We start from the raw sequence: 16625 nt of genomic DNA on the forward strand, positions 1-16625 counted from the left end.
ACAACTAAGGAGGCAATGGACAAGCTGGCCTTGAATGCAAGAGGGATTGAGTGTAGGATTAAAGAGGAAATGTAGATTCAAGAGGAGAAATAAGGAAATAGCAGATGAATTGAACAGGTATTTTGTATCGGTCTTCACGATAGAGGAGACATCCCAGAAATAGCTGCAAATCCGGAAATGGAAGGGATGAAGGAACTCAGGAAAATTACAATCTCAAGGAAAGGGCTACTTAGCAAATTGTTGGGGCTGCGGGCTAACAAGTCCCCTGATGGACTTCATCCTAGGGCCCTAAAAGAAGTGACTAGTGAGATAGTTTGTGCATTGGTTTTAATTTTCCAAAATTTCCTAGATTCAGGGAAGGTTCCATTTGATTGGAAAATAGCAAATGTAACTCCTTCATTCAAGAGGGAAGGAGGCAGAAAACAACAAACTACAGGCCAGTTAGCTTAACATCTGTCATTGGGAAAACGTTAGAAGCTATTATTAAAGATGTTATGCCAGGGCACTTAGAAAAATTCAAGGCAATCAAGCAGAGTCAATATGAAGTGGAATTTTACTGCCCCTCCTGCTAGCAGGATGTTCCACTCCAGCCGAAGTCAAGCCCCACCCCGCTGCGATGGCCTGTAAAATTCTGCCCAAGATTTTATGAAAAGGAAATCACGTTTAACCAATTTATTGGAGTTCTTTGAAGGAGTTACATGTGCTGTGGATAAAGGGGAACCAGTGGACGTACTGTACTTAGATTTCCAGAAGACATTTGATAAGGTACCACATCAAAGGTTATTGCGGAAACTAAAAGCTCATGTTGTAAGGGGTAACATATTGACATGGATAAAAGGTTGCCTAACTAACAGGAAACAAAGAGTAGGCATAAATGGGTCTTTTTTCTGGTTGGCAGGATGTAAAGAGTGGTGTGCCACAGTGATCAGTGCAGGGGCCTCAAATTTTTACAATTTATATAAATGAGTTGGATGAAGGGACCGAAGGCATGGTTGCTAAATTTGCTGGTGACACAAAGATAGGTAGGAAAGCAAGTTGTGAAGAGGCCAAAAGGAGGTTACAAAGGGACATAGATAGGTTAAGTGATTGGGGAAACATCTGGCAAATGGAGTACAATGTGGGAAAATATGAAATTGTCCATTTTGGCAGGAAGGCAAAAAAAGCATAGTATATAAATGATGAGATATTACAAAGCTCTGAGATGCAGAGAGATCTGTGGGAACTAGTGCATGAATCGCAAAAGGCTAGTATGCATGTTCAGCAAGTAATCAGGAAAGCAATAGAATGGTAGCATTTATTGCATGAGGAATTGAATATAAAAGTAGGGAGGTTATGCTTCAGTTGGACACTGAACACTGATGAGACCACGTCTGGAGTACTGTGTACAGTATTGGTCTCCTTATTTAAGGAAGGATGTAAATGCATTGGAAGCAGTTCAGAGAAGGTTTACTAGACTAATACTAGGGATGGGCGGGTTGTTTTATGAGGAAAGGGTGGACAGGCTAGGCTTGTATCCGCTGGAGTTTAGAAGAGTAAGAGGTGACTTGATTGAAACCTTTAACAACCTGAGGGGTCTTGACAGGGTTTGGAAGAATCTAGAACTAGAGTTCACTGTTTAAAAATAAGGGGTCGCCCATTTAACACAGTTAAAAGGAGAAATTCTTTCTCTGAAGGTTCTAACTCTTTGGAATTCCCATCCCCAAAAGGCAACGGAAGCAGCGTCTTTGAATATTTTTAAGGCAGAGGGTAGATAGATTCTTGATAAGCAAGGGGATGGAAGGTTATCTGTGGTAGGCGAGGGATTACGGTCAGATCAGCCATGATCTTATTGAATAGCAGAGCAGGCTCAATGGGCTGATTGGCCTACTCCTGCTCCTAATTCATATGTTCGTAAAAGGTGTGTGTGCAGATGACTGCAGCCTTTGTGCAACCTCATATAGAGAATTGGTTGCCCTGCTTGTCTCTTTATCAAGGGTTGGAATAAACCTCACATAAAGGGATTATGACCAAAGTGCACTAGACATTATTAAAGGACCGCTTTTATCCCATGAGGTGAAGCCAGGAAGGATAGGCCTGTGTGCCAGAACATACGGAGGATTGTGAGGCTATCTATGTGAAGCAACAAGAGCTCTTACAGGGCTCTGCAGGGTCCATGCAGGAAAGATGTTGAACTTTGCTGAGGTGTCCAGAATGACAGAACACAGTCTCACAGTAATATTAAGGCCGCCTAGGACTGGGCTGTGTCGGATTCTCTGCAATTGGAAGGTGGTGAGTGGTTGAACCTCTACAACAATAGTGCAGTTGTGGCACTATCATTGAGTGAACTCCAAAGTTACCTCGATACTTTTCAGTATGATAAAGATGTCAAGGGATATGGGGTTTCTGGGGTTGATTGGCAATCAGGGACCATTTACAAGAATGTCCCAGATCAAGGTGCATGGCAGAGCAATCTTGAAGGGCCAAATGCTCTACTCATGCTGTTCTTCCCTGTGCACTTATGTTTCTGGTACCACTTGAGAGAGCTGTCTGCAATGTCCACTCCGCATTGGGCGCAGGTGTGAGGGTGACATGAGTGCATCCCTGCCAAGATAACGAAATCATGTTGCTTTCAATGTACTATGCATATGGACTTTGTGAGGGCATGGAAAAAATTTAGTTTCTATTTATGGGTGCCAGAGGTCGAGGGAGAATGGAGTGCTGTGCAGGTTCTGATGTGCGTTTTTGGTGCAAGGGATCTGTATATCAGCACAGTTTGGTGTATGCAAAATATCACACCAGCAATAGGGCTGATGTTAAGTTGCGCAAGGTACATGAGAGTAAACTATAATGTGTGTTACAAATACAGAGCCATGGCCTGCCTGTCAGCAGAGCACTGAAAACAAAATAGTAAAGAAAATTTCTCGGCAGCTCACTGTGCCTGGAACCTATCAGATTAACTATCAGATTGTCGCAGGCCTGTCTGCCATGTCGTACCTTACAATGGCCTCTGCATGTGCGTTGGTGACATCCTGGCCCTCGCCATCACCATTGCCTTCCCCATCCTCATTGTCGGAGGAGACTTCTTGGTCCTCCATGTCTTCCTCTGCAAAGACATCCCACCCCTTCATGGTAGATGACACCCTGGAGGACCACAGACGAGTGTTCCTTCCATTCATACCTGAATGTACATGGAGACATTGCACATTGACTGGGGTAAGGAAGCCTTCCTCAGACACTATTCAGCTGCCCTCCATTACCCTCAAGACTCTATAGAGACACCGTTGGCTTGGCAGCATAGAAAGACTTACCACATAAGCCTGTGTCAGCCATGACCATTTAACTGAGAGAATGGAGGTTTGGAGTCAGGACTTTGCTACCCATGCCCCTTGGAGGCATCCACCTCCCTCACTCTATCCCTGCCTGTGACAGCAGCAGATGCCAATCAGCACAAAATGTACGGCAGCTCCAGACTTGTTAGGTCCTCGCTGGAATAGGACCCATTAGTCATGGAGCAATGCTGGTTTATTGGGTATTGGAGCCTCATGATCAGAATTCAGCTAAGCCTGGTTCTCCATGGAGTGGACTAATAATTCTTAGGGTGCCCCTTTACTCGGCCCAAAACACGAAACATTAACTCCTCCCACCTGAAGAGAGACTTCTCCCATATCAAGTGCTTGAAGTTTTATGAACTGTGCAACAACCTTGATTGCTTCAGCATGATGTATGTGAAGTTTGCCAGTGCATCAAGCACCTTCTACTCTCCCCACAACACCCCCCCCCCCAAGTAACCTCATCCTCCTGTACAATCACTGCCTTGTCATTCCTCTTTCTCCAGTAACCCTTCAACTGCCCACAGTTGCCATGGATCCTATTGTTATCTATGTGGACATTCCTTCTCCTCCACTGAGCCATAACTATCAATATGCCCATGCCCCTCCTGAGACTGACCCCTCCCATTCTCGAAGCCAGCTGTACCCTGACTTTCCACGAAACCACCCATGAGACCATCCACTACCCACCCATGATCCTAGCACTTCCACCCTACCTGATCCAACTTCGCCTGCCCCCACTCCATCTGTCACTGTACCAGCTGCCTCCCTGTCCTTCCCTGTACCCTCATTTAAACCCTTAGGACCAAACACTTGACATCTCAGACCCTGCCCTTTAGACCCATCTCTCCACAATGCTCACTGCCCAGACAGCCCATCCATTGCCCTCCAATGGGACAAAGGCATGTATGACATGCTTACCCTCCTAACATGTCCTGGACAGTCTGGTTTCCTTCTCTGGACACCCTCCTAAACAGCCCTGGACACCCTTATGCCCTTCCCCACGGACCCTGCCTCCTTTGCCCAGCCTCCTCACAGCTTGGACTACCGGCATCTGGTCTCAATCAACAGGCTGACATTTACAAGCGGTCCCCAAGAAGAACAAAGCAGTGGCTACGTACTGCAAAGTCCAGGAAGAACATTACCATGCCAGGGTGCATGCCACTTATATGCAGTCGTGAATCTGAATGAGACAAATTTCTTGCTTGCAGAGAACTTAATTTGGAGAGGGCACTTAATTCTGGTGAGCTGGCCTTTTAATGAGCATGCATGACATGCAAATGCCTTTAAAGTTCCCAGAACTTAATTGCAAAAGTTCGTTCCACCATCTGATTTTTGCCTCCCGCTAAATTAAGTTTCCCTGCCCACCAAGCTTCCCATTCCAGACGTGCCTGGAAGATTCCACTCTGCATGTCCAACATCCAGTCTTAATGCTCTCTGCAGCTAAAGATTGGGAAAGTCAAAGCCATTACCTTCGGCTCCTGTCACAAACTTGTACCGTTGATGCTGATTCTGCCAAATCTACATTCTATGTATAGAATATCGACATATTCTACAAAATCTCAATCTCTCCCTCCACGGTGTTGTCAAACTAAAATTATCCCTGTTGCATACCACCAAATTCCTGCACCTCCACCTCAGCATCACAATTATCCTTCAATGCTGGTAAACCCAATCTCATCCCCAGTGTTACTAAATACTAGGGGAGGAGTTTCTGCTTTCTGTGCCAAAAAGGTGCTTGAAATCACACCATTCAGGATACAGTTTAAGGTTCTGCAAAAATCATTTGCACAATCACAAATGCAAACTCTTCCATGAACCAATGCAATTGGCCAGTGTAATAGAACATAATTGTTTTCTTTTTTCCCATTAAAAGGTATTTCTTGATGTATTAATAATGGGTAATTTGATGTTGTTTTATTTATGCAGTTCAAAATGGATTCATTAGCAAAAATGAGCATTTTTAATTTATGTGTCCAGTCCGCCACATTTGAATAGCCTGATTTGAAATCACTGAAGTGGACTTACAAAAACTATACTAAACCATTTGCCAGTTTTATTGGTGCACACTAGTCAGTTTCTTAGTAAATTACATCATTTGTGATATGAAAATGCTTTTTAAAAGTGCAGACTAGTGCCTCTGCACCTGAGATAATAAGTAAAATTTAAAGAGTCTTCCTGAATCAGCACAGTTGGCAGGACCTCGCATACTCAGCCTGGGATATAGCCAGTTTTGCGTGTGGGGCCTGATCCAGAAGAATTGAGCATCAAATCAGCGTAAAAGCTCATGGAACACTTGGAGGGAAATGGTTTTCGTCATAACTCACATTTAAAATTCCTCAATCTTTAGCATTGGTTCTGCCAATTCCACTGGATTGCACGGATATTTCTAGGGTAAATAGGATTCTTTACTCCCAGATCTGGAGTATTTTGTATACAGTGATATTCATTGTCAGCTTTAAAAAAAAAGGTAAGAAATTAAAATTAAGGCACAGGAATATCTATAAAGACCACTCATTTATAAATGTAAGGTTAAACTAGTCCAATTTTACTAATTTCATAGTAAAAAGTAAAAATGAACAGCATCAGAATCCAGTCTCCTGAACACCAATAAAAAAATCCACAATATCTAAAAATAAAAACAGAATTTATTTATGCAGTCACCATAAGTCACTGGCCCCAGCAACATATTGTCCGTTACATGATATAACTTCCGTATATAAATGTCTCACATCAAATGTGTCTCTAACACTCTAGATAACACAACAAATATCACAAAACACAAAGTGCTGGAAAAACTCAGCAGGCAGCATCTGTGGAGAGAGAAACAGCATTGTTGTGAGTCCAATATGTCTCTTCAACTTGGACACATCTTAGACTCGAAATGTTAACTCTGTTTCTCTCTCTACAGGTGCTGCCAGACCTGCTGAGCTTCTCCAGACCTTTCTGATTTTATTTCAGATATCCAGCATCCACAGTATTTTGCTTTGAAAAAGTATCACGATCTGGAGTTTCTGCTCAATTGTGTTACTTTCTTTTTTTCTGATATTGATATCGGCATCACTGCCACAAAAGCTGGAATTTTAAGCACAAATTGCATTTCACTCAGCCTGAGTTTCCACAATCCTTTGTGTTAGTTTTAAAAACAACGCGCTCAAAACCAGTCCTGCTCGCAAAACAACCACAGTCCCCAGGGTAAATTGGGAGTTTCTGCCAGATGTGGTTGTTCACAGATGTTCAATGAAGTTCCAAAAAGTAAGCTGAATCTTTTTTTTTCTTTATTCTTTCATGGGATGTGGGCATCGCTGGCAAGGCCAGCATTTGTCGCCCATCCCTAATTGCCCTTGAACTGACCTTGCTAGATCATTTCAGCGGGCAGTTAAAAGTCAACCGCAATGCACCCCAAAAAATTGCCAGGAATGTAGTTTGCCATAGGCGGGTGGTCTGGAGGTCATGATTACAGAGGGTGGGAGGTCCCAGAGCGGCAGTGGCCAAGATTATTTTTGTGGACTCCTGCTCCTCCAGGCACAAAAATTATTCAAAACTTGCCTTTGCTTGGCCTCTTCTCTTCCATCACCCATAGAATGTAATAGAGTCTGCACTGTGTCGCCTCCAATCCTAGATATTCCCAGATACGTTTTGAAAGTTTCAGGATGATTTTTTTTTAAATTTACTAAGGAACTGTATCCATAACTAGAAAACTAACTAGCAAATAGTTTTGTGGGTTTTTTTTAAGTTACTTTCAGTAATTTAAAATCAGGTTACTCACAGGTGGTGGATTGATACTGTGATTTAAAATGGTTTTTTGTGATTAAACTCATTATTAGCTATATTAATCAAATTTTGCCAAGTTACCACTCTTAAATCAATCAAAGAATATTTTGAAAGCAAAATAATTTTTTCTTCTAAATTACATTTTAGAACTCTGATTGTAACTGTTCACGGCACATTTGCATTCTGTCATATGCATCGGAGTTTGGAGGAGAAAAATCACCTTTTAAGAGGGGTGCATTTTGCAGCAGAGCCACTGAATCCTTCCCAAAGTGAAAACCTTAACCCCAAATTTCAAAGTACCATACTTTGTTACAAATGAAAAACTATCCTTAAATGAAAAGAGGCATGTTGAATTTGAGTGGCCTCACTTGGCATTAATGGGATGGTAACAGTAGCAAAATGAGGTTGGTAACCTTATCTCACCATTAACGGCGGTGATGTGACCAGCACCATTTTAAAAAGTTTCGGCCCTTGGGTGTCCAAAGCACCCACCTGATTAATAAATAAGACTGCCATTTTCTTTAGGAACTGATTGGAGGCGACACAGTGCAGACTCCAATAAATTCTATGGGTGATGGAAGAGAAGAGACCGAGCAAAGGCAAGCTTTGAATTATTTTTGTGCCTGGAGGAGCAGGAGTCCACAAAAATAATCTTGGCCACTGCTGCCCTTGGACCTCCCACCCTCTGTAATCATGACCCCCCCCCTCACCTCATGGCAAACTACCTTCCTGGGCAGCAGCTCTGACCGATATCTCTGTGCTGATGCTGGCTGAAGCCTCAAATCATGGGTGGCTGACCAGCACACTCCACCGGTTGGGCACCCAAAAATCAAAATCAACCGCCAGCAGTCATTGCATGCCGGGTCCTTCTGACCTGGAATTGTAAATTGACAAGCAACGACAATTAGCTAACTCCACCTGTTTAGTCCATCTTCTCATAGGGACCACTTGAGCAGTGACCTTGCAGAGACATCTCAAATTAAACACAATCCCACTTGAGCACCAATCATCACAACATTGCCTGTCAGAAAAATCATACAAACAGATTGACAGTTTATTGGATCTTCTTGGGAAAAAAATGTTTATGTAAAGCAAAGCTATACATCTCATTTGCTTATGTCCGGATCATATATAAATGGACTTAACTGTCCAGTCAACATTTCTTTAATTGAGTTCACTGTAACTTATAACATATTACCTACATTTAATTGTAAAAAAAAAATCAGTTTATTTATGTGTTAAAGTTGTAGAGTAAAAGGTAATTCAATAAAAGTAGCAATTTAGTTTTCCAATATTTTTAATCAGCAGCTATAAGATGAATAAGAGCTGGAAATTTAGTTGTCAAAGTAATTGTCAGAATTGTGAGAGCTTCATTAACAGCCAAATTCTATTCAAATTAGAACATAATGAGACAGGTCCTGGTTTCCTTTATCTTCTGCATAACTCTAAACTCACTCATTTATAAAAGGCATTAAAGTACAGCTAGGTTATAACTTCTGAAAGCAATGGAATGAAAATCAATGGGTTTTATAAAGTGATACGTTCAGCTCTGTTTGATTATCACCCAGGCAATGAAAGTGAAATCTATGCCTTTTTCTAAAATAACATGATGGGAAATCTCCATTTGCAAGAAACACTAATTGTGCCATTTAAATTCAAACGGCAAAATGCAGAACACACACTTAAAAACGGCTGAGAGAAATTGCAAATGAGTAAATATCTTTCAGTTCAACAGTATAGATAGATATTACACAGATATTAAAGCCTTACATCCTGTGCTCATCCATCACACACAAGACATCAGGTTTCAAAGTGATACACTTTACGGAGGCATGCCATGTTTTAAAAAGAAAAAATAGGCTCAGAGCTTGAAGTCCACGTGCAATTTACTAACCACTATTTAATGTCAGTTACAAGCAGTGCATTATTCCTATCGGGTATAGTTGAGCAGGCACATGCCTGGTTTGCAGTTAAACATCTCAGCCATACTGCAAACCCCATACTAATCGTGAATAACACATGATAGATTCTTCACCAACAGACCTCTTTCCTTTCACATTTGCATTTGCGTAGTATCTTGATTTTTTTTCCTGAACACGTTTTCCTTAATTTTTTGAGGCATTTCTGCTTTTAGTTTTGTCAGAATTATTAGCACAATTAACCAGTCTCAAATTTTTGTTTTTCTTTAGATGCCCTGTTCCTGGATGTGATGGGCTTGGGCATGTAAGTGGCAAGTATGCATCGCATCGCAGTGCATCTGGCTGTCCTTTGGCCGCACGCAGACAAAAGGAAGGATTCCACAATGGGTCACCATTTACCTGGAAACCTGTGAAAGGAGATGGGCCAGCTTGTCCAACCCCAGGGTGTGATGGCTCAGGACATGCTAATGGCAGTTTTCTTACGCATCGAAGGTATGTTTCATTATCCTGAAATGGAGTAAACCAAATAATATGTAAAACTACAGCATTCAGCAGTTTAAAATAAATGGGTTAAGGGACAGTGAAAGGAATTTCAGACAAAGGGCGGGATTTCCCGCCCCCACCCACCGCCGGGATCATCCAGTCCCACCGAAAGTTAATGGACTTTTGGCTGGGCTGCTGTACCTCCTGCAGCAGGTCCCACCACAACAGGGCCTGAAAATCACAGCCAAACATGCTGAACATTAGGACCCAGATTTATTTCTCACCTTTTGTCAGTTGACACCAAACATCTGTATGGAATGTCCATTTTACAAAAATACTAATCGTCCAATCCTAATGCCGCAATATTTAAGTTCTGATGGGTGAAAAGTATCATTATGATTTGGAACAGTGTGCCGTCAGTAAACTAAACATATAGAAGAGGAGTCTGACAAACAGTAATGAGTGAGGTAAAAGTGCAGAATTAAACTCTAGAAGGAATAAAAAGAGCATTTATGAGGCACTGCAGCTTTACGATCCGATTAAGCTACCATCATTATATTGCCAGCAGCTCTGGAGGTAACTGTGCTCCCTAGGCATTTTGCTGCAGCCACCCTTGTCCACCTTTTACAGCAACAACCACATGTTTATATCGCGCTTTCAACATAGCAAAACATCTCTAGGTACTTCAGAGGAGTGATATCAATCAAGATTTGACAGCAAGCCACATGAGATATTAGGGCAGATGACCAAAACTTTGATCATAAAGATAGGTATTAAGGAGCATCTTAAAGGAAGAAAGAGAGGAAGAGAAATATAGAGAGAACATTCCAGACCTTAGGCCTTGGCTGCTGAAGGCTTGGCTGCCAGTGGTAGAGTGATTAAAATCAGGGATGCTCAAGAGGCTAGAACTGGAAAAGCACAGATATCTTGGATGGTTGTAGGATTGGAGGAGATTACAGAGATTGGTGGGGGGTGGTGTTGGAGGGAGTGGATGTGAAGCCATAGATAGATTTGAAAACAAAAGACAAGGATTTTTAAATCAAGGCATTGCTCAGGAGCCAATGTAGGTTAGCAAGAAAAGGGGTGGTGAGTGAGCAGGACGTACTGTGACTTATTAGGACACGGGCAGAACTTTAGATGACCTCAAGTTTTCAGAGGATAGAATGCGGGAGGCCATCTAGGAATACATTAGGGAATGGTCAAATCTAGAGGAAACAGCAGTATGAATGAGGGTTTCAGCAACAGATGAGCTGAGACACAAGCAGAGTGGGTGATGGTAAGGAAGTGGAAGTAAGCAGTCTTAGTGATGTGTGATGTTAAATCTGTGATTGGAAGCTCATCCCAGGGTCAAATATAACACCTAGTTTGCAAACTGTCTGGTTCAACCTAAGACAGTTGCCAGGGAAAGGGATGGAGTCAGTGGCTAGAAGGGATGAAAACAGATTTCGTAGCGAGAACCGAAAGCAATGGGCTTCAGTCTTTGCAGTATTTAATTGGAGATTATTTCTATTCATTCAGTACTGGATATTGGAGAAGCAACCTGACAATGTAAAAATAGTAGAAGTGTCAAGGGAGGTGATGGTGAGATAAACCTGGGTGTCATCAGTTTACATGTGGAAACTTACGCTGTTTCTGGATTATATCGGCAAGGGGCAGCATGCAGATGAAAAAGTAGGAAGGGGACCGAGGATGGATCCTTGCAGAACACCAGAGGTTTCATGCAGGAACAGGAAGAGAATTCAATAAATAAGATTAGATAGACATGGCATGGATGGTGGTGTGCAGTGACTGCAACATGTGGGAATCTGTGGACCTATTGCAGTCCCGGTCAACAATATCTGAGGTAGATGTTTGCTGCTTGGGCAACTTCGGCTCAGGGTTGCTGAGCTGGATTCTGGGTTTCAGACAGTAGGGAACATCAGGGAGGGGGATGCTCCCTGGACACTTTGTTCCAGGAGGCAGTCATACCACTTAGGTTAGGTTGAACTTTAGAGTTGGTCAATGAGGGACAGGAGGGTGTGACTGTATGCGGATCCAGCAGGTAGCCTTAGCCCTTGAGTTTGACTAACAGGTAAGGGGTGCTTAACTGCCTGTGTGAATGAGGAGAAGGCCTGCAAGGTGGATGAGCAAACTGACCATGGCACCGTGGTAAAGGATGCTATTCAAGCGGGGGGGAGCAAAAAATAACAGGATAGTGATAGGGGACAGTATAGTCAAGGGGATAGACAATATTCTCTACTGCTGTGACCAGAAATTCTGACAGTTGTGTTGTCTGCCTGGTGACAGGGTTAAGAGTATCTCCTCGCAGCTGGGGATAAACTTTGATTGGGTAGGGGAGGATCCAGTGGTCTACGTAGGTACCAATGACATAGGTTAAACTGGGAATGATGTTCTGCTGAGAGAGTTTCAGCAGCCCAGCCAAAAGTCCATTGTCTTTCAGGGGGACCGGACGATCCTGCCCATAAATAAAATAAGATAGTGGCACAAATAAATATGAGTTTCGATCCAATCACCATTAGGGCCATGAGGCTGGATTATGCACTGAGGGCAGACTCCCCGTACCCCAGTGTAAATTTTGGGAATGAGCCCCACTCTGTGTAGCCAGCTCATCCCACTTTAATTTTTTGGGCGATGACCAATTAATTAGTATGTGGCAGGAGCACATTTCCAGGAGGAAGTCCTACCTCACAGAGCTGCCAGCCTCCCTGCCGGTGCTGCAGGTTGACCAGGAAGTTCAGCAATGGACCCAGTTATTCAGGCATGTCCAGGGTCTCACTGGGGCCAGGGGACATGTTGGACAGGAACTAGACATGGCAAGGCAAAACTCTGGGGAGCGACACCAATTAGCAGCAGGGGCCCAGCAAGAAGCACCCCACTTCTAGTTTGCCCGTAGCCCACAGAGTTGCATATTCACCACCAGCCTCTTCCACTGCCTATTAAATCAAGAGTTGTGGTGGGATGAATAATTGTCCATTTAAGGGCCTCATTTGGGTCATGGGTAGATGACCCACCTGGCCCCTTCACTGCCAGTCTTAAAATTGTGGAGAGGGCAGGGTAGGATGGGCCAGCAGTGGAAATGCAGCCGGTGGTACGGCACCACAATTACATGGGGCAGAGTCTTGCCCTGGTCGGGCGAGCTCGGAAGCCAACCACTCTCTGCGATCGAGGCCGGAAGACAATTTCACGCTGGTGGGCCAATTAAGATCAACCATGAGGTTGGACGGGCAGCAAAAAATTTAACTTAATTGATCCTTTAACGGCCTTAACAGGTCATTTAATTGTCGAAGGGCGTACTGCCGGAGGGACCAGCCAACAAACTATCGACTGACTGCTCGTTGACGCTCGGACACTTGCCCGACATCAACGTGCATCACTTCACGCTTGAACGGGTCGAGCGCGCACCTGCCTGCCGGGGTGAAAATTCTGCCCATGGTGACCAAGATATTCCAGGGTACACAATATTTTGAAAAGACAGACAGAATGGCAAAGGAGGAGGGGTATCTCTGTTGATAGAGGATGACATAAGAATGTTAGTGAGGAAGGATCTTGGCTCAGAAGATCGTGAGGTAGAATTAGAATGTGTGGAAATTAGGAATAGCAAGAGTCAGAAAATACTGGTGGGAGTAGTTTATAGGCCTCCTAGCAGTAGGTGTACAGCTGGACTGAATACTATGCAAGAAATGATTGGAGAGTGTAACAAAGGCAATAGAAAAATTGTGGGGAACTTTAATCTTCATGCAGACTAGATCAATCAAATTGGCAAGGGTGGTCTAGAAGATGAGTTTGTAGACTGTATTTGTGACAATTTCATGGAGCAATTCATCATGGAACCAACTAGGAATAAAGCTATTTTAGATCTAGTGTTATATAATGAGGCACGGTTAATTCGTAATCTTATAGTAAAAGATCTGCTGGGAACTAGTGATCACAATACAATTGAATTCCATGTTAAGTTTGAAAACAACATAATCCAATCACAAACAAGAACCTAGTAAACAGACTATGACATGGCCGTAAGTAAACAGTGGGAAACACTTAAAGAAATGATTCAAAATATTCAACAAAATTACATTTCATTGAAAAATGAAATATCAGTGAGAAAGCTCTATCTGTGGCTTACTCAGAAAGTTAAGGATGGTATTACATTAAAAGAAGAAGCTTATAGGATTGTAAAAAATGCTCATAAGTCAAAGGATAGAGAGTGTTTTAGAAACCAGCAAAGAGCCACTAAAAAGTTGATAAAATAGGAAAAAAATAGAATATGAAACAAACTAGCCAGGAATATAAAAACAGGTTGTAAGAGCTTTACAAGTATATAAAAAGGAAGAGAGTAGCTAAAGTATACTTTGGTCCCTTAGAAGCAGAGATAGAGGAAATTATTGTGGGGAATGAGGAAATGGTAGAGATATCGGACAAATATTATGTGTCTGTTTTCACAGTAAAAGACACACGTTAAATACCAGAAATAGAGGGTAACTAGGTGCTAAAAAGAGTGAGGAAATGAATATCAGCAGAGAAGAAGTACTAGAGAAGTTAAGGGACTAAAATCCACCAAATCACCAGGACCTGAGTGCCTACATTCTAGGATTCTAAAAGTGGTAGCTGCAGAGAAAGTGGATGTTCTGGCTGTGATTTTCCAAAATTCCCTAGATTCTGGAACGGTGCCAGCAGATTGCATGAAATGATGGAGAGAGAAAACAAGGAACTACAGTCCAGTTAGTCTGATATAAGTCATCAGGAATGTGCTGAAATCTATTATTAAGCAAGTTTTAACAATGCACTTAGAAAATCATAGTATGATCAGACAAAGTCAATATGGGGCTATATTTTACATGCCCCCGCTGGAAACGTTTCGGGTGGGGGGGAGCACGTAAAATAGGGTGGTTGCCCATCCCACCACCTTCCCACTCACTCCTGAGCTCACCTCCATAATGCAGGGCGGGGTGAGCAGGCACCAACCATATTCAAATAAATAATCAAGGATCAATTAAGCTTGTTACCAAGCCAGTTGACCCTGATAATATGTTGCCCATGCCAGAAAATATTTGACATGAGCAGCCAGGTGGTAGCGGACAGCCCAATTTTTTTTTAACAAAGTTCTTCAAAGAGCGGGAAGGAAAGGGAGGTTTGATCTTCAGGGGTTACCCTTTGCCAATCAGGGCCAATACCCCCTAAGATCGAACGCCCCCAACCCTTCCTTCCTAATTGTTTGCAGCCTTAAAACCAACCCCTGCTCCCCTCCCTGGTCTGTCCAAAAGCTACCTGCCCAAAACACCGGACCTACCTGTTTCGCAGATCCATGGGCCTTCTTCCTTCTTATCGTGCAGTCCCAGCAATGACCATTGACGTGCTCTTGAAGCTGCCAGGACTAATGGAGCTGCTGGCAAATCCAATTGGCCAGCTGCTTCAGAGGGTGGGAAATGGAGGGCACAAGTCCCACTGCCATTTTGGCTGCCATGCTCCACATCGACTTTGCTTCAGTGGGGGGTTGTGAGCCGTCCGCAGTTTTACAAAAGGGAAATCGTGTTTGCCTAATTTATTAGAGTGTTTTGAGGATGTAACAAGTGGAGTAGATAAAGGGAACCAATAGATGTACTGCACCTGGATTTCCAAAAGGCATTCAACAAGGTGCCACACAGAAGGTTAATAGGCAAGACCAACAGCTCATGGAGTTGGGAGTAATATATTAGCATGGATAGAGTATTGGTTAATGGAGAGGAAGCAAAGAGTGGACATAAACGGGCACCTTCAAGTTGGCAGGCTGTTACTAGTGGAGTGCCAAAGGTGCTGGGCCTCAGCTATTCATAATCTGTATTAATGATTTAGACAAAGAGACAGAGAGTACTAGTATCTAAGCTTGCTAACAGTCCAAAGGTAGGTGGAAATGTGAGTTGTGAGGAGGACACAAAGAGGCTGCAAAGAGTTATAGACGGTTTAAGTGAGTGGGAAACAGATGCAGATTGGATATAATGTGGAGAAGTGTGAAGTTATTCACTTTGGTCATAAGAATAGAAAGTCATGAAACTTGTAAATGTTGATGTTCAGAGAGAAAGTGAACATGCAGGTACAACAAACAAATTGCATGTTGTCCTTTACAGTAAGGGGATTGGAGTACAGGAATAAAGAAATCTTGATACAATTGCACAGGGCTTTGGTGAGACCACGCCTGGAGTGCTTTGTACAGTTTTCATCTCCATATTTAAGGAAGGAGATACTTGCATTGAAGGCAGAACAGTGAAGGTTCACTAGACTGGTCACTGACATGAGAGAGTTTTCCTATGCTGAGAGGGTGAGTGAATTGGGTGTATCTTCTCTGGAGTTTATTAGAACGAGAAGTGATCTCATTGGAATGTACACAATTGTGAGGGGCTTGACAGAGTAGACACTGAGAGGATGTTTCCACTGGCTGGGGAATCGAGAACAAGGGGGCATAGTCTCAGAATAAGGGGCTGATCCTTTAAGACTGAAATGAGAAGAAATTTCTTCACTCAAAGGGTTGTGAATCTTTGGAATTCTCTACCCAAGATGGTTGTGGATACTCCATCATTGACTATGTTTAAGATAGGGATAGATTTTTGGTCTCTCAGGAAATCAAGGGATATGGGGAGCGGGCAGCAGAGTTGAAGCCCAAGATCTGTCATGATCGTGCTGAATGGCAGAGCAGGCTCAATGGGCCATTTGTCTACTCCTGTTCCGATCTCTTGTGTTCTTGAGAGTATTTAGAGCCATGGGTGATTCTCTGGCTACAGTTGGATAGGTAAAAATGGCGCCAGGCAGGTGCATTCCCACCAAGCTGGGTAACAGGCTTTGGAGAAGGATGATGTAGACAACAGTGTCACAGGCAGACAAGTTGAGAAGGACAAGGATGGACAGGTTACCGGTGTCATGGTCAGATAGGATCTCATTTTTGGCTTTGATAAGGGCCACTTCAGTAACACAGCAGGTAAAAAAAGTTGGTCATGGATTTGGGAGGCTTGGCACTTTCAAAGAGTGATGGTTTGCAAGGATGGAGGGGTGAAGGGGTGTTTCTTGAGGAGGAGGTAATGACAGCAGATGTATTGTAACCAAAATATAATGGAATATAGCTGAGACCTGTATAGCTTTGAATCGGTCCAGAATTTACTAAAAGAACAGTTGTGAA

The 16625-nt window shown here is 43.0% G+C and overlaps 1 protein-coding gene across 1 annotated transcript in view; it reads left to right on the forward strand.

Moving 5' to 3' along the window:
• myt1b (myelin transcription factor 1b) overlaps positions 1-16625 on the forward strand; it is a 68298-nt gene that overhangs the window by 39788 nt on the left and 11885 nt on the right. Inside the window, exon 17 of the mRNA XM_041205446.1 lies at positions 9272-9493. Within this exon, the coding sequence (XP_041061380.1) occupies positions 9272-9493 (222 nt within the window). The remainder of the gene's footprint in view (positions 1-9271; positions 9494-16625) is intronic.

Source organism: Carcharodon carcharias, chromosome 14 (assembly GCF_017639515.1).
Source record: "Carcharodon carcharias isolate sCarCar2 chromosome 14, sCarCar2.pri, whole genome shotgun sequence".
NCBI classification, from domain to species: Eukaryota; Metazoa; Chordata; class Chondrichthyes; order Lamniformes; family Lamnidae; genus Carcharodon; species Carcharodon carcharias.